The sequence below is a fragment of the Bactrocera tryoni genome, chromosome 5, assembly GCF_016617805.1.
Source record: "Bactrocera tryoni isolate S06 chromosome 5, CSIRO_BtryS06_freeze2, whole genome shotgun sequence".
NCBI classification, from domain to species: Eukaryota; Metazoa; Arthropoda; class Insecta; order Diptera; family Tephritidae; genus Bactrocera; species Bactrocera tryoni.
Window position 1 is genome coordinate 37,075,435 of NC_052503.1, and position 23,832 is coordinate 37,099,266.

Genomic DNA, 23,832 nt, shown 5'->3' on the forward strand with positions numbered 1-23,832 from the left:
ACAGCCGTTACCTGGATGTGAGCTACTGGTCTTGAAGGCGTTATCGTGGATCGGAGTGCCTACAGCACGGCCAAAGATAAATATGCTATTCACAAAACCACGTGGTGTCAGTGTTACAAATTGTGGTGAGAAAACAATTCTAGCGCTTTGCTCAGAGGTAAACGCACACTGTGGCTTATATTCAAAAATGATAATATTAAATGAATGTACTTACAATATTTTTGGAATAGCAGAATCCCAAGCTGCTGCAATACAACAAAACTGAGGATAAATGGGAGGAATATGCGAGTATAAAAATCGATTACGAACTATATAGAACTATTTTAAAGGATGATCATTTATTATTTATTGGCGGTTGGGAAAGTGCCACACTTAACGTCGTCCGCAGCTGGAATATACGAAATAAGACATGGCAAAATTTGCCCGCCATGAGTAAAGCAAGAAGTCGACACTGCGTTGTCGAATTAGATGATAAAATCTACGCGATTGGTGGTTGTGATGGTAATAAGGATTTGTCGTCGGTGGAAAGGTAAATATATATAAATCTGTAACGAATTATCTAACGATGGCGATTGTGAGCTTTAACAATTTTGGTTAACTTTAAGCTTAACGGTGAAAGCACTTTAGACTAAATGTGTTAGGGTAGTATGGATAATAAACAAAATAAGGTACTTCGCCATGAAAGAAGGAGGGAATTCAGTGAAATGTTATAATCTGATTGAATCTGACTTTAGAAAACTCTAACACTTTGAGATTGTCAACGACTTAATTAAATTAATTATAAGTTTGTTTAATAGACTATGCAACGTGACGAAATATCAATTTTGACGCTTCAGTTTATAGATATGCATTCTGTTTTCATTGCTTCCAGATATACGACTTCCGATGGTTGGGTGTTTGTGACCAGCTTAATTGTTGGACGAAATAACGCAGGTGCAGCAACATCAAATGGTAAAATTTACGCAATGGGCGGTTATAATAACAATGGAGGTTTAAAATCCGTCGAATGCTACAATCCGGATTCGAATACTTGGACTTCTTGCGCTGATATGACAAAATGTCACAGTTTACCTTGTGTAAGTTAGATTAAAATATAATTATTTATATTAGTAGAACGTTCATCAAGTCATGATTTGTTAGAATGAGGAAGAGTCAAAGAAAGGTATATGACGTATATGAGATAAATCCGTTAAAACAACTACAACAGCGGTATATGACAACTTTACTTAAGTGTTTATATAATAATATTCGCCTCTTTGGATTTCGTTTACTAAAGATGGATGAACGTAATCGGAATTCGTATTCTGTCTAGATTTTTCAAATTTATTTGTGAAATACGTGCGGCCGCTATAATAAGAGATTCAATTTGATTTCTCCGTTGCAGCCTTCCCTAAAGTTTTCAAAACCAGCAAAAGTAACTTCGTTTCCACAGAAATTAACGAAATTGTCTTATTGAAAATAGTCACTGACTTAATTAGTCGCCCTCTTAACTCTATTAAAAATAAATACAACGTTTATCGCTACTTTTTATATTTCAGGTAGCTGCACATAAAGGTCGCATTTATGTTTTAAGCCGTAGAGGTGCTGAGCGTTACGATCCTCAGCTAGACACATGGTCACAGGTACATATATTAAGTTGATTTTCGCCAATCGCTTGAGGTCAAACTGAATATTTTTGAAAACTTTTCGCAGATTTGCTTTTTGGAAGTTGGTCCTGGTTGGATGAGTTGCGTATCGCTGGACAATAAACTATGGGCTCTTGGTGGCAAGTCTAAATCTGCCGACAAGTCATGTGTATCAGTCTTTGATGAAGAGAATTCCTGTTGGGTAGAAAGTTGCTCATTACCCGAAAGTATAGTGCGTAACTGTTTTGTTGTGCCTGAATCCTTACTGTCGTCTATGTGAATAAATAATGTAATTATTGGTCGGTTTTTCGATTTAACAAATTCTTTTATTATTATCTAATAAATATAATGTAAAAAATCACTAATGTTATACAAAAATAATTTTTTGGAAGCAAGGAATGGTCCTAAACGCACTTAACTTGAATTTACGAAAAATATGTAAGAGAGCAAGAGAGCTCTCTTAAGAGCGTGGTGATGGACACAAAAATTAAGAGTGCTCTTATAACAATCACTGTTGCGATAGTAATAGAAAGGTGAAAAAATAACATTAAATGAAGATAAAGTAATCGAAATAGTTTTAGCTTTTTACTTTTTTCACTGAATATTCACAAGAACATAGTATTATAGTTTTGTTCACCTAACGGTTATACGTATCACCTAAAACCAAGCGAGATAGATAAAGAGTTGAATATACATATAAATGATGAGGATGACGAGGTTGAATGTCTGTATGTCCGTCCGTGCAAACTGTAACTTGAGTAAAAATTGAGATGTTTTGATGAAACTTGGCATGGTGTTTTTTAAGGGGCACACCTAGCGTGACAGCGTAAAAAAGACATTTTTGGGGATCAAAAAAAAACTAGTCAATCAATCGGACAAGGAAGCAAAACAAATGGGTCTGGCAGTGAACGAGTGCAGTGGGGCAGTGGATCTTCACTGTTGACACCAACAATGTCAGCCTGGAAATCCAACGCAGGATTGCTCTTGCCAACAGGTGCTACTTCGGACTGAGTAGGCAATTGAGAAGCAAAGTCCTCTCTCGACAAATAAAAACCAAACTCTATAAGTCACTCATAATTCCCGTCCTGCTATATGGTGCAGAGTCTTGGACGTTGCGAGTTTTCGAGAGAAAAGTTTTGCGAAAGATTTATAGTCCTAAGCGCATTGGCAACGGCGAATATCGCATTCGATTGAACGACGAGCTGTACGAGATATACGACGACATTGACATAGTTCAGCGAATCAAAGACAGTGGCTACGCTGGCTAGGTCATGTTGTCCGGACGGATGAAAACACTCCAGCTCTAAAAGTATTCGACGCAGTACACGCCGGGGAAGCAGAAGAAGAGGAAGACCTCCACTCTGTTGGAAGGACCAAGTGGAGAAGGACATGGCTTCGCTTGGAATATCCAATTGGCGCCACGTAGCGAGAAGAAGAAACGACTGGCGCGCGGTTGTTAATTCGGAGATAAGCTTAAGCGGTGTCTACGCCAATTAAGAAGAAGTCAAACAATCGTTTTAAAAATTTGAGGGTATATTTATACATGTTTTAAGAGTACACAAAAAAATTTTTGAAAGAAAATATTAAATACTAGCTGACCCCGCGAAAATGATTTTTTTTTCTATTTTTCTACATTTTTTTTAATGTAGCGCAACTTAATAAGCATAATTTTTTGATTTCTGTTCTGGTGCGTAAATATACAGAGAAGATGGGTTTCCAATTCGTCAACACGCCACATATATCTGGCCATGTGAAAAACATAGCTTTTCCCGATTTCCTTGTGTCCTGTTGATTGTCAACGCAAAGGCAATTTTCCCTGGTAATTGAATACGTTTGAACTGAAATGGCTGTCCCTTGTGTTCGATAACTGCGTCACAATCAGTCGGGTTCCATTACACAGTTTCGGCGCATGAAAATTGTGGAACATAATAATGACAGATCCAACTTTGAGACGCAAATGATGCTGGGGCATACCAAGCCTCTCCAAAGAAATTGGAAATTCCACTGGATAATTTACGGTTTCGTCTTCCTTGTCAAGACGATCGATCGATTTATATGAGCGCAAACCTCCCGGAACTTGACTTTGAATCTTCCAGTTTAAATCACTAACATCGGTAATTTTGGCAGCTAAAATTGCTCGTGCACTCAAGCAATTGTAGTTACGATAATTTGACCAATGTTCGGATTAACATTGGTGATGAATTCATCTTCCGTTGAAGCGAATTGACAAGAGGGAGGTGAAATTGATATCAAACCACTGGAAATATCAAAGGAAATTTGCCCATTTCCAATTCTTAGCGAATACAATGTAAAATGTCGTGGGCAATGTCATTTTTTCGTATCCCATAATTAACGCGAATTTGAAGGCGGATATGTCGAAATGATCTTCGCGAAAATTATGCGAACTTCAGTGGCATGCGAAGTAACTATCGCATTGTCCTTCGTCTGTTTCCAGTGATTATCATATTCCAGTAAATGCACTTGCTGGCATGCTTCTCAAAAAGTTGCACACACTGTACCATTCACAATACGCAATGACCTAAATGAAGTTGAACCGCGAGACGCACAACAGTCGGAAAACTTTCATTAATTGCAAAAGTAAATATCCTACAAAGTGCTTTATTGCAGTTCACATATCGACCCATTGGATACTGCTGATCTCATATCGTTCAAGGCCAATAACCGCTATGTTGCTTTCTTTGGTGACGTACTTGCAAACGTATTTGATCGGTTTCACCAATCTGCAATATTCAACATTGACATGAGTTTTGAATGTGAATTAAACAAAAGGGGCGAATATGGTACGACCCATGTGTTGTCAACTTCGATGTGTTGTTGACGTCGATATTCACGCCTTTAAATGCTAAATGTTCTGCCATTGTCGTCTGGTGAGTGACGCCGATACAGTTAATATCCATCATTTCCCATTCCCGTTTCCGGAAGAAAAGCACATGAGTAGTGTTTCGTGCATTTACTGTCAAACATACAAACCAAAGTGGGATTGTAAGGTTCGCAAGGTCCATGAATCATATTGGTTTTCACTACTTCGTATAATTCTGGATCTATCTCTGAATCAGGAATTTCCGCTGAAATGATTTCATCAATTTGATCTGGTGTAATCACCATCCGCATCCAAAGAAGAATGTGTGCGAGCGGCAAACCTCTTTTTTGCTACTCAACAGAATATATTCAGCATCTAACAGCACCATATACATATGTACATATACCATAGGTTGCTTCAAGATAAAGACCATCAAACATCGCAGCTATTGTTTAAAAAGTCGTGTTGTGATATCGTTACGATCGCTAGCTGATTGACCGCGATCCATAATTCCGCACGTATATAATCGCATTTTGGGAGTACTTCTTGCCTTTCTTTGGGCTGCCATACGTTGATGGCAAAAAGAACGCCGACAAATATTAGCGCGACCTCTTCGTGGCTTCGTAGCAAATTTCAGTATGCAATTGATCACTTCGTTTGAAACACACAGAAAGTTTTCACTGAATAATTTTTCCTTTGGATAGCCGGAATAAAAAAGCAAGCGACCGCAATTGAACGATTCAAATAATTTACAAATCAAAATATTGAAAAACAAAACAAACAAAAATTTAAAAAAATATGTATGGAAAATGTTACTTTTTGGAATTGTCCAATTTTCCGACTTCTCCTCATGAAAAGTATAAGGTATTTTGTTTCTAAACCTTTCCCGATCCACAACAAACAACCTTTAAAAATTTCATTAAGATTGGTTCAACCGTTCTCTTAGTGTTACTAACAACGGTTTTCCGGAAACTATTCAAATTTTTCTCGCCGTAAAAACCATCTTTGAACTTCAACAAACATTTAAGAAAAAGAATTGGCCAAATTGGTCCAGGCGTTATTGAGTTATGCGCGTACATACATACATTTTTGGTATTCATTTTTATTTATATAGATTGCTTGGATTTCGATCCTCTGGTTCACATTTTACATCATAATTCTTGCAAGTTGCAAGAGTATGAAATGTTCGGTTGCATCCGAACTTAGCCGTTCCTCACTTGTTTTTATTTATTCGCATATTATTATTTAGTGGCCCTAGTACATTCAAAATTTTATATGAGAAAAAAACTTTGTTAACCAGTGTAATTAACTGTTGGGTCATGTCATGTGATCGGCATATTTCCTTAATTTTCCCTTGAAGGATAATTGCTACTTGCGAGTATTCGTTAAGCGGAGCATATTTTTCTTTCTTAAAAGCTTTATTGAAACCACTAGATAAAATACCAAGAATTCACGAGAATAGAAATCATACATGCATTCCAAAAATTATTCACTTCGACTAACCTTCAGAAAAAACGATATGTTGAAAACAAAAATAAAATTCATATTAAAAGATTAAATACAATCATGTCCATTTTAATGATATTTAACTGAAATTATAGGATTCATCATCTATTAATTCTAAGCCAGAAATATATTTTATTTACTTGTCTTTTCTACCCTATAGAGTTGTAGCTTCAATTAGAGAAAATTGTGTTTACTTTTGTTGGCATGAGGCCCGTCTATCTGCATCCTTCTTGTATACGCAATATTTAGGATTACGTAGAAGGCGTCAAAAAGATTACGTCATAGAATACGAGTAACTAACCGTTATGACAAAAGTAATGGTTCAAGTTGTTCGTGTTTTGGTTACGGTAATGGAATTGAATCTGACGGCATTAGAGATTTACAATGCTTCATAAAAAATTCAGAAGGTTAATTTCTTTTACCGAAAGTGTTTCTTTCTACTTCAGATACCTTATAAGAGATTCCTTCGCTATCGCAAATCACATTATTTCAGTAAAAGTTTCAGAGGAGGTGGTATGCTAGTCTATAAGCAAAAATAACTGTATATACTTTGCTCAATTTATTATATTCTAATATTCCTGCATTCTAGCTCACTTTTGAGTACCTTAGGACTCAAGCATCAATAGTCAAATTATAGTATAATTTCCAAACACCTACTCAAGCAGCATATTAATCTTGCACCACTCAGAAACTTAGCTGTTTTGTCAACATACACCGCTTGATGTGCTCACACAGCAACTCTTTCGGATCTGCAAGGGATATGCTTAAAATTCTTCTTACCCCAAGTCCGGCAATTTGTCTTATTACGTATTCGTTAAGCTAGATGAGCCTTCTTTGTTCGAGTGTGAGGCTTTCCATGGTAACCTGCCAAAGTTCACACACTTTAATGTCAAACACATGCTTCAACAGCTGGTTTACCAGCTTTCCCTCCAGGAATTACCCTAAGCAAAATAAATATATGAATTATGCGTGCACTTTTTAAATAGACTAAAGCGTTCATATGGGTAAATGTAAGTGGGAGTGAACGCTGATTAACATTGAAACAGCTTTTCTCCCTTCTTTCGTTTCTATAGTATCCAATTAGATAATCCCTTAATGGTTAGTTAGCAAACCATTTTCCGGTAATTATGTTACTTATACGACGAGCTACACACACAAACGTGGCTCAAGGGAGGCAGCTAATTCAATGATAATTACACTTTTTAAAAACTCTTAATGAAATTCATTAATTTCTCGTTAAATCATTATTTTGCTCGGTTTATTTAAAAGATTCAGTGCAATAAAATAAATCATGTTAACACTTTGCGTAACTGTGTAGGATATATCAAATTTATTGCAAATATATTTTTATATCCATAATGACAACTTATGTAATTGAAATAAATAACCTTAATTAAACTTTCTAACCATTTAGCAAAACAATTTGATGCATAAAAGACGTAAAGCATTGTTTATTTACAATTAGAAACTTGTCGCTCATTTGTCAAAATGGGAGCGAGTGAATTTCATTGAGATTAAGTGTAAAGTCAAGCGGAAGTTCAAAAATCTATAGACATACATACATATGTGCTAACATTATAATATCAGAAAATTAAATGGAATACAGAGAGCAGTCTGTAAGGTTTACCGATGCCATTAAGTCATATCCGATTGATGCGCTCAATATAGTCTTGCATCAACAGCTCATAGATGTTTTCATACGGAAAGCAGAAGCATTTTCTGCTATAAGGATCAACAAGATAGATAGTAGGAAGATAAAAAGTTATAGACATTGCGATATCATGAACCAACTCAAAACAAAAATAAAAATATCATACTATATCCTCCCAAGGATGGATTTCCATAGTTATTTCTAGCCGAAAATAACATCCAAATGTAAACGAAGAATATGTTTAGTAGGAGAGATACTATCTCAATCTATACCGACGGGTCCCAAATATACTGCAGAATATCGACGAGGGTATACTCTGCGGTAACACTGGGCATAGAGAAGGCTTATGAATTCCACTGCATAACTACGGGAGAATACAGAAAGCTGCCTGTCTTGTCGTCGTCAAAGAATAATTTCAACGTGACCCAAAAATTTTGAAAGGCCTAAAGTTCAGTGTTAGGTCAATTTATCTTGCTTATAATTTGGTTTGCTAGTCATAGGAATATTTTCGGCAACGAAAAGCAGACGAGTTGGCCAAGACAAGAGCCTCTCTAAACGAATCCGAGGCGGAGATAATCCCATGCCCCCTAGGAATGATCAAGAGATATAAGATATAGGGACTGAAGAGGTAATTTTATTTAACCTTGCAATGAATGATGAACTTCATATCCCTAATATAAAGCATTTCAATGCACGTTGACTTTTTGCACGTTAATTCAATATAATGTACTAAATTTAACCTCTTCGGACGAATTAATATCCCACACATGTTACTCATTTGAAAATCTTTTTTCATATAATTTTAGCTAAAACTAAGTTTAAGAATTAATATTATACGTATTTTATCACAAATGTTTGCCACCACCTGAAGGAATTTGCCAATCTTTGATTTTTTCAAGAGTATGTTAGGCTGTACCCGAACTAAGCCCCTTCAGTGCTTTTCATTGCTTTAATGTGATTGATTTCCATTAGACTCCCAATGGTTATCAGAAAGTTGACAGAAAATCAAGATATTGTGGAAAATAATTCACAAATAATACACATCATAACATATAGATATATGATATCCATCAAAAAGATATCTTCATTGCGAGCGCGATGTTTTCTAGGGACCTCCACCACTTAGCCCATAATGTGACTTCCAAACATGAATATTAATTTGTAAAAACTATTCCTTGCAGACACTTATGATTAAAATTTCAAATATGAAAAAATTTTCCATGAAAAATTGAGCGATAGAATAGAGAAGGTTTAAACAATTTTTTGTTTTGCTCATACCCAATCATGACTTTCCATTAAACTATCATTTAACATTGATTTTGATGGGGCTTCACTCAGCGAAACCACGTTTCCAAATTAATTAAGCACGAGGTAGGAACTGAACGAAGCGGTGCAAATATTGTAGATGCAGTATCGCATAGATTCACACAAAGTTAAGAGCCCCTCCCATCTAGGCAATACTCTTTTGTTAATAAAGCAATGTTTCTTATAAACTGTCTCATTAAAAACTTGTTGATGTGATTGGTAAAGTTTGAAGAGGTTTTTTCTTCCATTGTTTCTATAAATTTATGAGTTTAATTATTTTATGTTTTTTTTTTATTTTTAATTTGTCATGTGGCATATATCGGGTGATTTTTTAAGAGCTTGATAACTTTTTTTAAAAAAAAAACGCATAAAATTTGCAAAATCTCATCGGACATTTACTTTTTGAAGATAATTTCATTTAAATGTTGACCGCGGCTGCGTCTTAGGTGGTCCATTCGGAAAGTCCAATTTTGGGCAACTTTTTCGAGCATTTCGGCCGGAATAGCCCGAATTTCTTCGGAAATGTTGTCTTCCAAAGCTGGAATAGTTGCTGGCTTATTTCTGTAGACTTTAGACTTGACGTAGCCCCACAAAAAATAGTCTAAAGGCGTTAAATCGCATGATCTTGGTGGCCAACTTACGGGTCCATTTCTTGAGATGAATTGTTCTCCGAAGTTTTCCCTCAAAATGGCCATAGAATCGCGAGCTGTGTGGCATGTAGCGCCATCTTGTTGAAACCACATGTCAACCAAGTTCAGTTCTTCCATTTTTGGCAACAAAAAGTTTGTTAGCATCGAACGATAGTCGATCGCCATTCACCGTAACGTTGCGTCCAACAGCATCTTTGAAAAAATACGGTCCAATGATTCCACCAGCGTACAAACCACACCAAACAGTGCATTTTTCGGGATGCATGGGCAGTTCTTGAACGGCTTCTGGTTGCTCTTCACCCCAAATGCGGCAATTTTGCTTATTTACGTAGCAAAATTGTTTGCTCACTTGGTCGATTATGTAGACCATAAATCGGACGTAAAGCGCGAAACACATTTCGAACCGAACACTGATTTTGGTAATAAAATTCAATGATTTGCAAGCGTTGCTCGTTAGTAAGTCTATTCATGATGAAATGTCAAAGCATACTGAGCATCTTTCTCTTTGACACCATGTCTGAAATCCCACGTGATCTGTCAAATACTAATGCATGAAAATCCTAACCTCAAAAAAATCACCCGATAGTAGCATACCATACTTATGAGGTGTTTGCAAAGTCAAAGGTTTACTTAATTTCATTCACACTTTTATGGAGTGTTATGTTCATACACCGATACGAGTATAAGTTCGGAGCAATGGAGTGTGTGGAGTGTTACAGTTTTTACATTTGGTTCAAACTTTAAGAACACCGTTGTCAAAATATGTCAGTGCTTTTAGCATACTTTTTACAGAAATCATCGCTAATCGGTCTGGTATTGAAATCCAGAGATAATATTTTTGTGATAACGGACTATAATTGTGTCAAAAATGGATATAATCATGGCATTACTTCTGCTAGCCCACATATACCTAATATAAGGATATACTTGTTCTACAAAACTCTTAAGAATGGCGCCTTATGTTGTATAAAGCAGGACTAATCTATATATATATAAATCAATGCCACTTTCTTTGTAATTTCATCACTCATAAACGGCTGAACCGATTTGGCTGATTTTTTTTTTTGTTGTATTTGTTATTATTAGGAGAAGGTTCTTATGTAAGAAAAAATTACGAAAGTTGCCGCAAAACCCCTAAAACAGCCCTTTTCTTTTTCCCTTACAAACGTTTTATTTTGTATGTACATACATATGTATATACATATGTACCTACATACATACATATGTATGGAAGTAAAAATGATTGTTTGTTTGTTAGTAACGCTAACGCTCGAGAACGGCGGAACCAATCTTCATGAAATCAGAAAGTGTTCGCTGTGGATCTGGAAAGGGTTAGATATAAAAACCCATATACTTTTCACAAGGAAAAGTCGAAAAATTGGAAATTTCCAAAAAGTGGCTTTTCATACAATTCCTTTTTGCTTTTTATTTCAATATTTTGATTTGTAAATTATTTGAATCGTTCAATTTCGGTCGCTTGCTTTTTTATTCCGGCTCTTTAAAAGAATAATTATTGAAAATTATTCAGTGAAAACTTTATGTGTGCTTCAAACGAAGTGATCATATAAGAAATTATTTTAAAGAAAATGCCGGCACGTCCAAAATCAAACATAGGTCGATGTACTCGAAATGCTCGGGGCGTGTTGTCACAAAGAGTATCACAAAGTGCAGTGCGACGTCCACGAAATTGATTTGCAGAAGCTAATCATGCAAGAAATCCAGCAAGACCTACGCGAATACGACGTCGTGTTTTGGAAGATATGTTCCGTGCTGCATTTGATTACGACCCTTCAATCGATTATAATGTACATGGATATATTGGAATGATGGATGTTATATGCCCACATTGTGAAGCGGCTAAATTCTCGGGTGAAACGGCTGGAATGTGTTGCGCTAACGGAAAAGTAAAATTGCCGGAATTTAAACCGCCTCCTAAACCATTACAATCATTAATTTTTGAGACATCACCAGAATCGAAACATTTTTTAAATCATATACAAGAGTACAATTCGTCTTTTCAAATGACTTCTTTCGGCGCTACAAAAATTATAAGAGATCAATTTATGCCGACATTTAAGGTGATTGCATGGAATATTTGATGGTTTTTTCAATGAATAGGGAAAAATTTAACAACGCTAACCATCAATTTTTACAAATATATTTCATCGGAGATAAAAATCGTGAATTAAATCAACGCTGCACAATTGGTTCTCACACAAAAAGAGAACAGAGTTGTTCGTTCTTAAGTAATAAATTTGGTGATTCAATACATCTATGGGTAGCTATAACATTTTTTTCATGCCTGCTAACTATTGGAGGGGGAATCTTGACAGGCAATTTAAAATTGCAAAAGATCTGGCAAAATGTACAAATTTGTATGGATCTCGAGTTTCGAGTTGCACGGTTTTAAATAGCACGGAACGGTATTTCCAAAATTGTATGATTTATTAGTATCAAATAACACGATTTCGATTAACACGGAACCAATTAACCGTGTTATTCGAAGGATATCTGTACTTATAATCTAACCAATAGAAATCATATAGATGGTATTAGTAGTACTACCTAAGTATGTATCAGCCACAGTAAAACGTGGGCGGGTCCTCTAGTTATCTATAAGTTGAAGTTAAAGAAAATCAAGAGGGTCTCATACAGAGCCTTTTGTGCCACTGCAAGATTCTTTCAGTCTAGAATAGAACGCAAAAAGTTTACTGAGCTACTTGACATTGTACAACATTGTGAAATTCATGCTGTAAAGCTAAAAATATTATCGGACGCAAGTTGTTAAAGTTAAATGGATTAGAGTGAGATGCAAACATTCAAGCAACTTCGCTTCCATTGTCCAGCCTTTGCAATACTGAGGTAGAAACATATCAGCAATCTTACCTTCTGCGAACCAGGAAACATAGCCGTAAATGGCATTAGCTGTCTCAACAAATCTGTGTTAGGCTCAAAGCGCTTTGTCGATTTGTGAGATTCTTATGATCGATTTTAATTGGTATATTGGATGTTTCGATGCCACACGCATCAGCGTTTTCTAAGTCATATTCCTGTTCGAGCTCTTAACCTACTTAATCATACATCCCTTGAGTTAAAAAGCTGCCAGATTTCATACTTCTAAATAATGTCAATTACAACTGTTTTATAGCTTTTTGACCATTTATTGATTCACAATTAACTGCGATATGTATGCTCTATATTTTCAAAGGCCTGCTAAAATTTGTAACGTCTTTAAATCGCCGTATTGTAATAGTAAACAAACTATTTTAAAGAATTACCTGTAGATTCTTCCCACTCATTTTATGTATTTATTCTACATTGAACGATGATCTTCGAACAGCTTTTATCTCAAGAAAATCGATTTTCACTTCCTTTCTCTTCGTTTATCAATCTTATATTACATGTAAGTGTGTTTTTTTGCAAAAACATGCATGGATTGGCGAAGCTGCAGCACGAGTGCCTTAACGGAAATTCAATCCGTGACATAAGTGAGTTATTTTATGCTTTACAATATTCACCATTCACGAAAGCTTTAAAGGAAGCTTATTTCTGGTATTTACAAAGCAGTGATTTCGAACAGCATTCTTTCATTATTGCAGCATGTCGAATGAAATCAATTCAATTATGGGTTCGTGTTGAAATTGTGCAAAATGCCTCATGGAATGGCACATACAAATAATGTCAGTACAAGGATTTCAAATTATCAAATTATCTGCTTTGCAGGAAGATAGAGTTTCTTTGGTTCATTTTAAATATAGAGAGAGTTACGAAAAATTATTGAAAAAGTTTAAACGCATTTTGACTATTTAGTGTGAGATTAATATAGAGCGAAATAACTGAGAAATTATCAATTGACATTTGATCAGTATTTTACACACAAAGTGGGAAATTCTCGAACAGGATGGAGGGGAACCGCATTTAGCTTTTTGCAATTCCACCTGAGTGTACTGCCGCTTTTTTGTAGTGCCTTGTATAGTCTGTTCTTTCTCCCATTCTGCGGCTTGCCAGACGTTTATTTACAGTTATTGTAAATATTTATACAACGGTAGGTGTGTACTGAAGGGTCTCGTTTTTAGGACAAATTGTGGACGCTTTACATCCTTTTTCGGTAATACACGAACTTGTCAATATTCTTGCTACTGTCATGAGGTCTGTTACAAAAATTTCTGTAACATTTTCGACAGACCACGCTGGATTCAAATCTGTACTTCCAGTCGGCCAAACATTTGGAGCTAAGAAACCAAAAATATTGCTATCAAGCCACTGCTGAGTGGTTTTTACTTTGTATGCGAGAGCAGGATCTTGCTGGATAATGCTCTCTATCTAAGAGAGTGTTACCTTATCATCCTTCTAAATCATCCATTTGATACACTTTTTCCCCAGTTCTAAGTCTAGAATTTAAGAGTTTTAACGCCTTTACAGGACGCTCAACACTAAACCAATAAATTAGCAGGATGATGCCTATTTTGAATGCTTGTAATAATATTTTTTTGCGTAAACTTTGCCTTTTTTGCTTTTTAAAAACTTACTAATCAGTGAACATTTTTTATCTGTAAAAAGAATACTGAAAAGTCTTGGCATTGATTTGGTCGATACATCTAATTCGCTTGACAGAAGCTTAAGGTCTAAAGGGATTTCTTCGAAAGCATGTGGAAATAGTTTTCATGGCTTCATTAGTACTAACCACGCGAGGACGACCAAAGTATATTTATAAATGAAAAATGCACCGCGACCTTAGGTCTATTGTGCATAAAGTAAAGAGCTGATGAGATTAACATGGTGTTCCAAGGAAGGTACTCTTTGCTTCGGTTTAATGTATGGGTATTCAGTAAGAGCGCTACAAAACAAACACGGTTTGGGATGTCAATGAAATTCTTTATTTCTGTGAAAGTACATTTGATGGCTTTATGTATGTAACCCGATTTCTTTGGCATGATCACCACGGGCACGCTGGAAGAATCCCAGACGCTGAATCCAATTTTCGACGGTTTTCAAGCATAACTCGGCGGCCATTTCCACTGACTGTAACATGCCGGTCTTTATCATCACGGAAGAAGTACGACCCAATGACGCTGCCGGCATATAAACCGCACTAAACAATAACATTTTCGGGATGCAATGGTGATTCATGGCGTACGTATGGATTTCTGCCTAACCAATAACGCATATTTTGCTTATTGACGAAGTCATTCAGCCAGAAATAAGCCTTATCGCTGAAGATGATTTTTCGATAAAAATCCGGATAATTTTCAAGTTGCTGCTCAGCCTAATTCACAAACATGCGACGATTCTGGTGGTCAAGCGGCTTCAGTTCTTGTGTCAATTTGATCTTTTCGCCACAACGATTTCACAGAGATGCCTAACGCTTGAGAAGGATGCTATCACACGTCATTGATTTGGGTTTTCCTCAATTGATGCGCTAGCGGCAGCAATATTCTCGACACTACGGGCACTTCTTTGTCTCATTAATTTTTCTACTAGATACTTTCATTAGACGCTCAGTTGTTGATCTGAAAGGACGATTATAACGACCATAAATTGGATGTAGCGCCCTTAAAGTTGAGGCGCAATATATGAATCCGTTTATTTTTAAACCATCTAGTATCGCTTTGTTAAAAAGGAAAATGTACAAGAAAAACTTTATTTGATTATTTGAGTGTGTTGATTTACTCATTTTCGGCAAATTTGTGTCATTGCTATATAGACCATTAGCACAATTTAGCAGACGACAATATCCGGTATTCAAATGACAAATTACATTTTCATGCATCGACGGCTCTGCCAATAACTCAATTTTGCAATTGGCCTTGCCCTAGATGGCGTGAGTGTTTTATTTTTTCTTTTATCTCTTTTGTGCGTTCATTGCCTAAGTTATAAACTAATTAACAAAAAATCAAAGACGAGCTAACACATGTCCATTTCTACAAAAGCAAGCAAGGAAGAGCTACGTTCCGGTATAGCCGAATATTGCATTCTCTTGCAACTTCAAAGGATTAAAGTTAGGGAAGTACCTTTTGGTACATAAATCCTGTTAGTTAAAAAGATTTCAGGATAACTTTTCACCTGAAAAACACGTTCTCTCAATCCTATAAAGATAACTCCCATATTGGGCGATATATGCGGTATAAAGTCACCCGAATGATGTGAAAAACTCACATCAAAGTAATCATTAGTGTTTAGTATACTCCTGTCTTTCTGAAGTACATAAAGTGCATTCGTTCGGTTTTTACGATGAGTCAAATAATTTAACAGAGAAGCTCCATTAGATTTTGCGAGCGGAATCGAATTCCTGGTGCCGAAAGGTTCACAATGTTGGAAAAAGCCTTCGGTGATAATTGTTTGTCACACGTTAATAAAATAAGGGAATTGGATTGAAAACCATTTTGAAAGATCATTTCCACATTTTGGTTCCACAATAAGTCATTTTTTTCAAAAAACAGTGTCGCGTTAAAATCTTGTTTATTTCTGAACCAATTTTAGTTATCTATGCCTTATTATATAATCAATAACTACATTTATTTTTACTTTCTCTGGATCAAATTCAAGGTATTTTCATATTAGCGAAGATTTCTCCATTATACTGTACAAGTATAATCTTTTCCTCGCAAAATTATAAATATAATAAATAAATAAATTATTTTTAAGTACATACATTCAGTGACGGATCCACGGTGAAAGTTTTGGGTGTCAACCCCCCAACCTCAAAAATCGGATATTTTAATTCAAATTCAAAAGAATTTACGAAGTAATATTAACAATAAAAATATGTTAGATGGAAAAGTATCCCCTCTCTGGCCCCGGCACTGCATATTTGCTTGTTCATTTTCCGCTCCTTCACTTAAGACTAATGGCACGAAAATTACACAAGATATTTACGAAATATTATGAAGAGGATGTGTTGTTGTTTTGCGCAACAACCAAAACAATGGAAAGTCTCAGTTCTGGAAATAAATGGAAGTCGTTGCGGGCCAAATCTGGTGAATACGGGGGATGTTTCAACAATTCAAACTTTAATTCATGGATTTTAGTCAATGACAAAATGCTCTTGTGACACGGTGTATTGTCCTGATGAAAAAAGATTTTTTCTTCTGCAAACTGTTTCTTTTCTGACGACTTTTTGTCTTGAACTGGTGCAAAAGACAGCAATATTCAGAATTAACTGTTGTACCAGTTTGCAAGTAATCCACAAACAAAATTCCTCTCGCATCCCAAAAACTGATGCCGTAACCTTCTTGGTCGATTTCCGGACACGAAACTGAACAACCAGGTTCACATCACTCTTTTTTGATTCAGAATCATGGTGATAGACCCAAGTCTCATCCATAGTGAAGAATCTATGCACAAAATTAACTTTATCCTTTTTAAAATGCTCCAAATGTTGCTAAGAAAGTCGCATTCGAATGTGTTTTTATTCCATTGTTAGAGAATACGGCACCCATTGTGCACACAGCTTTTAAAAACCTAAAACTGCACTTAAAATATGGCTCACACTGCCAAATGAGATGTGTAAAGCCTCTACTAAATCTCTCTCAGTCAATCGACGATCTTCCAAAACCATATCCTGTATTTTGGCTATGATTTCTGGTGTTGATGCGCTTTTTTGTCGTCCTTCACGTGGATCATCTACAAGGCTTGTACGACCACGTTTTAATTCAGCAACCCATCTTTCTACTATTCTAATTGTAGGTGAACACTCATTATACACTTTAAACAATCGTTCGTGAATTTCTTTTGGTGCTACACCTTCCAAAATTAAGAATTTTAGCACTGCACGATATTAAATTTTTTTCATTGTAAAAAAACTGTGACACGGCGATACTAAATGGCTTGTAAACAAAGAATGAATTGACAGATTGAATTGAAACTTCACATGCGTTCGTATGAAGAGTCCTCTCTTATCGAACGACGAAACCTTGAACAACTTGTTATCTACAAAATTGTTGTATATGGCTTAAATTGGTTACCTGCCGTGGACACAATGACCCTAAAGATGGTCTAACTGCGGCCGCATATGGTCCGACACCTATGCGCCTCTCTTTTCAACCAACTACCCAACCCACGATAGTATATCAAATGCTCAGTTCAATGGTCTCATTTGCACACACTCTTCTGCAACTGAGCTCTTCTTTACTTCCTATGAATTTCTGAAATTTAATTAGCTAATCGGTTTTGCTCGAAACAATTACTTGAATGGGAAGAAATGATGACGAGGTGTAAGCATTGATCATTATATGAGAAAATTACGACATAGAGAGCGAACGTGATTTAATCATAAGTGCTGGTGTTGGAAGCTCATGCCACTTGCAAGCAGATATGAATAAAAATAAGTGCGTACCAAATTTAATTCAATTTGGAACTTGCAAATAAATGAACAAAATTTAATTTTCTATTATGCATACAAATGTGCTAATATATTTAGAACTGTGTTGTGCTGAGTCTTTTCACTTGATTTAATAAACCGTGGCAAAACCAACACACATTTTATTTCTTTTCAACAAAATGCTTAGTGGTTAACACACATACAGATTTCAAGTATTCATGGTTTATATACAAATATGCATATAAAAAATTATTCTGGTTTAAACGTGAATCTTGCACACTTCACAACATTTATGGCAAAATTACCCGCAAGTTCAACGAAGCATCTAATTTGCACTGAAATTATTACAAATTTGTAATCTTCATAGGCTGAGTTAAATCGGACCCGTGTGTGTTCATATGTTCATGCTGGGCAATATCTCTTACAAAATATATATGTGACCTGGTCTACGAAAAGGGAGCTAACGTGCGAAAACTAGTTTTCTGGGAAAAGCTGTTAAAAATAATCGTCAGTTTCTCGTTATCTCATTAATTGTTCTCCTTTTTTTGACACCTAAGCCCCCTTTCCGTAGACTAGGTCACATATAGTATACGCTTCACACTTATGGTGATTAGTGTGTGCTGTCCCTGAAGATGTTGTCGTGTTAACACAATAATAATGTTCAAATTAGCATAAAGGATTTGTCCATCCTAATATTCTACTCATACTTGTATTTATTTCAAAGTCAGCCAAAATCTTTACAAAGTCTCAATAAAACATCGTTATATACATTTTTTATGTGCTCTGAACTCCTTAGCCTTAACATATGCCCCACAATTGGCTATAACAAAGCTACGTCATCTGTAAATAATATCAAAGCGCAATTTGAGATGGAGATTGAGTTTAATCCGAGCTAAAGCTTACACCGTGCAAGTCGTCAACGCTTTTAAGTTTAATAAACACCTGATTTCAGGGAAACCAGTTAGAATTGTCTAAATATATTAAAAACATATAAAATAATTATTTAAAAAATTTTGTACCGAACCAGTTCTTACTATCAGAACTGGAGAAAAATGAAGAAAAACCGAAAGCTTTCTGACATTAAAGTTGACTTTATGAAACATTGAGTATTGTAAAATATTCGAGTACACCAGACCAATTTAAAATGCATTTGTCTGTGCTGTTGCTGTTCACTACTAAATTTTGCTGGACATTAAGCAGCCCTGTAATTTTTAGACATGGTCATGGCTGACACAACACTGCTGTTCATGTAAACATCACATATGTTTAGGCACACGTAATTATACACATATAATACATACCACAGTGTAATTCCATTAAGGGAACGGACACACAAAATATATACCAGGCTCTAGCGTCAGAGCTTTGTTTGATTTTGCTTATGCTGGAAAACGAGTATACAGTTTTATTATACCCTGAACAGGGTATATTAAGTTTGTCACGAAGTTTGTAACACCCAGAAGGAATCGTCGGAGACCCTATAAAGTATTATATATAAATGATCAGTATGTCGAGCTGAGACGATTTAGCCATGTCCGTCTGGCTGTCTATCCATCTGTCCGTCCGTCTGTCTGTATATATGCGAACTAGTTCCTCAGTTTTTAAGATATCGTTTTGAAATTTTGCAAACGTCATTTTCTCTTCAAGAAGCTGCTCATTTGTCGGAACGGCCGATATTGGACCACTATAACATATAGCTGCCATACAAACTGAACGATCGGAATCAAGTTCTTGTATGGACAACTTTCACATTTGAAAAGATATATTCACGAAATTTGGTATATATTATTTCCTAAAGCAACAATGTAATCTCCGAAGAAATTGATCAGATCGGTTGACATATAACATATAGCTTCCATACAAACTGAACACATAGTTACTAACAGGAATGCACCTGTGAAGGGTATTTAGCTTCGGTGCAACCGAAGTTAACGTTTCTTCTTGTTTTTATAGTAGAGTATATTACTGAACAGTGCCGGTAGCAATCGTAAGCTATTAGCTCTTCACAATTACTAAAAAAATTGTATATGTTCTTTGCTTTATGCCTTTGCAAGTGTTAGTGGTATTTTACTTAGCGTATAATTGGGTTTATTTTGCATAAAACTGGACAGTCCAGCCACTAAAGCAGCCGTTACCTGTTACCAGTTACCTACACGCCACAACGCTTTCACTGACAGCAATACAAAAACAAGTAAGGAAAGGCTAAGCTCGGTTGTAATCGAACATTTCATAAACCCGGCGAAATACTTTCAGGTATTGACTAAACTTTTTAGGAAGGAATGTTGCGAAAGAATGAAACATTCAATATTCAATGATACGGGGATATGATTACAATCATAGTTGGTATCTAATGACATTAAAATATAGACGATGTACTCACTAAGTTTCAATACTATATTTTGCATCATGTGCGAGTAATTAATATTAAAATCAACCTAATTAACATATTACGCCAAACGCTTAAGCTATTTCAACCAAACATCCTCAGTGAAAGTCGTTCTAGTGCCTTTTGGTACACTTGAAAATACTTGAAATCAGACGATGACCACGCCTTCTCCTCATGTTGAAAACTACAAAAAGTGCTACAACGTCCCAACAGTGGTTAAACCCCATATTCTTAAGATAACTATTTTCATCCTTCTAGTTAAAGTTTTCTTCATAAACACAATACTGTATTAAGTTTGACCTCTTCGGCTGATCTGATGTGACATATGAATATATCATTTGAGTTAATTAGCTTAATTTTAATATATCTAAACGAACTTAGATACGAAGCAAAATATTTTGTAATGGAACCAAGCATGCAAATGTAGGTTGCCTCTTATATTATGGATTTCAAACTGCCAACTCATAACTTTACTCACTTTTTTCGAGCGTTGAAATTTTAAAAACTCTTAACTCCAAAATTTCTCATCTTGAGTAAAATATTTACAAAAAAAAAAATTGTTATGCATTAAAAAACTTTTTGGACGCAACTTTTAAATGGAATGACCCATATTTTCAATTCTTTATCTTACTAGACTAGCTAATACACACAACACAACACAACAGTTAAGTGAATAAAACTATTCTACGTTATAACAACATATTGCTAGGGTATAAATGTTGCCAGTGAGGCATGATAACATTTCCGTGTTCAAGTTTTATGGAGGAAAATATGAAAATGTTGAAAATCAACTCATTACTTTTTATAGAAAAGTAGTAAAAAGTGAAAAACATTTTCTGTAGAAATCAGCATTAAATAAAAATAGTTTTTCTCAGAATGTAAATTTAAAATAGTATTTCTGTTTTCCCTGTTGTAGAAACTTTATAAAATAAATAAGGAGCAGCTGGGCTCGGATCGTCCGCAAAGTTTATGCCCTTATATTATAAAATACTACGTTCTTGCAACCTGTAACTTGAGTGAAAATTAATCTGGAATACCTGTCTTCCTCGGCAACTAAGGAGGCTGGTATTGCAGATAGGTGGAATCGGGCCAAACCCGTTATTTAATAAGAGGTATAGTTGTGAAGGGAGAATTTTTAAAAAGTGGATGCTTAATGAACATATCTCAGAAACTATTTATTCTAATTCAACCAAGCTTGCCAAGAAAAAACGTTAACTTCGGCTACACCGAAGCTAATATACCCTTCACATGTGCATTTCTTTTAGTATCTATGTGTCCAGTTTGTATGGAAGCTATGTGCTATGGTAATCCGATCTGAAAAATTTTGTCGGAGATTATGTTACTACCTTAAGCAGTAATCCATGTCAAATTTCATGAAGATACCACGCCAAATGTGAAAATTTCTAAAAACAATAACTCATACCAAATTTCGTGAAGATATATGAGGAAATTTCCCAAGCAAGCATTTGATTCCGATCATTCAGTTTGTATGGCAGTTATGTGCTATAGATAACCGATCTGAACAATTTTTTCGGAGATTACATTATTATCTTATTTAGAAAAAAACCTGTGCCAACTTTTGTGAAGATAAATTGTCACATGTGGAAGTTTTCAATACAAGAACTTGATTCCGATCGTTCAGTTTGTATGGCAGCTATATGTTATAGTGGTCCGATATCGGCAGTTCCGACAAATGAGCACCTTCTTGAAGAGAAAATGACATTTACAAAATTTCAAAACTATCTCTGAAAAACTGAGGGACTAGTTTGTATATATACAGACAGACGGATAGACGGGCATGGCTAAATCGACTCAGCTCAACATACTGATTATTTATATATATACTTTATAGGGTCTCCGACGCTTCCTTCTGGGTGTTACAAACTTCGAGACAAGCTTAGTATAAAAGCCAAATACAAATAAAAAGCAAAATATTTACTTAATAATCAATATTTATTTTGTCGCCTTCAAAGTAATCCCTACCAGGGATATGCTTAAGCCAATGATTTTTCCAGTCCCCGAAACACTTTTCATATGCAGTTTTTGGAATAGCCTTCAGCTCCTTCAGCGAATTTTGTTTTATCTCTTCGATTGACTGCAAACGAATCCCATTCCAATGATTGTTGACTTGTTTGCTTGTCAAACTCACAAACCCATGTCTCATTACCAGTTATATTGCTCTACATGAATGTGGAATCGGAATTCGCACGATCAAGTATGTTCAAAGAGACCTGTTTACAAGACTCTTTTTGGAAAAAACAGCTTTATCGAGGCGAGTCGAGCAAGAACGCGTTTTATATCCAAAATATCCACCAAAATCTTTCGAACGGATTCGCCAAAAATGTGGAGTTCTCTTTCCATCTCACTAATAATAATCTGAAGATTTTCAAACGCCATTCCCTTTGATTTATATTTTCATTAGTTGTAAAGGTCGAAAGTCGTCCAGAACGGGCATATCTTCAACGGTCTCTTGACCAAGTTGGAATGATTTGTACCACTTGTAGGCTTGTGTGTTTGCATCAAACTTAATATTTTCCCGATTATAAAATTATAAATTATAAAATTTTAGATAAATTCGTTGTCCGATATTTTTATACATTGGATAAATCGCAACGCACTACTGAGGTGTACCGACTTAAGCAGCTGTTGTAAACAAACTGGTTGACAAATCACGCTGATGTTTACTGAATACAGTTTTTTGAAATATCATTTACGCGGAGAATTTAATTACAATTTCCGGGTGCCTTTCTTCGTTATTAGTACATACTAGAGGACCCGTCCACGCTTCACTGTGGCTGATACGTAGGTAATACTACTACTACCATCTATATGATTTCGATTAGTTGGATTATCACAATAGTAAGTTAATACATACATACGAGTATAGCATTTTTGTGAAGCAACTTACAAGTTACTTTACAAAAAAATTGATCATAAAACATTTCGTGTGTTAATAAAGCATTTATTTTTTGTGGAAAATACTGTTGAATTTTGGCTCAGGGAAATCCACCGTTGAAAAGACATTAGCTAAGCTGGAAACAGGCGAATTGAGCACCGAGGACAATGATGCTCTAAAGATTCGAAAGCTAAGTGCAACGTGGGTGCCTCGCAAGTTCATAATCCAATAAAAACAACGAATAACTGATTCTGAGAAGTATTTGAGGGCTCTTTAATTGTAAGAAACCCGAATTTTTGCGTCGGTGTGTGACAAAAGAAACATAGCTCCATCATTTGCCACTGGAGTCCAATCGACTGTCATTCTAGTGAACTGCACATGATGAACCGGTTCTCAGGCGTGGAAAGACGAAAAAGTCGGCTGGAAAAGTTATGACATTAGTCTTTCGGGATGCACGTGGTATAATACATACTCAACGACTGATTACTGAGCCAGTTATAATCCATTGCACCGCGTATTTGGTTGCAGTTCTTTTCTACTATTACAAATATTTAGCAATTGTATTATTTTTGAAAAAGAATCTATTTAAAATTGTAGGCAAATATTTAAATGATTCCTACAAACATGAATCTTGAACAAATACTTATTATTTGAAACATAAATTTTGTATTT

General features: G+C 35.6%; 2 protein-coding genes across 4 annotated transcripts in view; one reads left to right on the forward strand and one right to left on the reverse strand.

Annotated features, from left to right (window-relative positions):
• Positions 1-23,832, reverse strand: part of LOC120776517 (kelch-like protein 5) — a 69,527-nt gene that overhangs the window by 10,081 nt on the left and 35,614 nt on the right. The gene's annotated exons all lie outside the window — the stretch shown is intronic.
• LOC120776521 (kelch-like protein 3) lies at positions 17-1,925 on the forward strand. Of its 2 annotated transcripts, none has more exons than XM_040107246.1 (5): positions 17-157; positions 231-529; positions 872-1,076; positions 1,539-1,622; positions 1,693-1,925. In XM_040107246.1, exons 1-5 carry the CDS (start codon positions 83-85, stop codon positions 1,903-1,905), a joined length of 876 nt encoding a protein of 291 aa, XP_039963180.1. In that variant the 5' UTR covers positions 17-82; the 3' UTR covers positions 1,906-1,925. The 2 variants fall into 2 exon arrangements, with proteins under 2 accessions (XP_039963180.1, XP_039963181.1); XM_040107247.1 differs by having other exon boundaries at positions 234-529.

Bases quoted from the DNA above. Each gene is read 5' to 3' on its own strand.
- LOC120776521 (XM_040107246.1), top strand. From the start codon at position 83: ATGCTATTCACAAAACCACGTGGTGTCAGTGTTACAAATTGTGGTGAG. The intron at 158-230 runs GTAAACGCACAC...TTTTTGGAATAG, and splicing joins TTCTAGCGCTTTGCTCAGAG to CAGAATCCCAAGCTGCTGCA. The intron at 530-871 runs GTAAATATATAT...CATTGCTTCCAG, and splicing joins GATTTGTCGTCGGTGGAAAG to ATATACGACTTCCGATGGTT.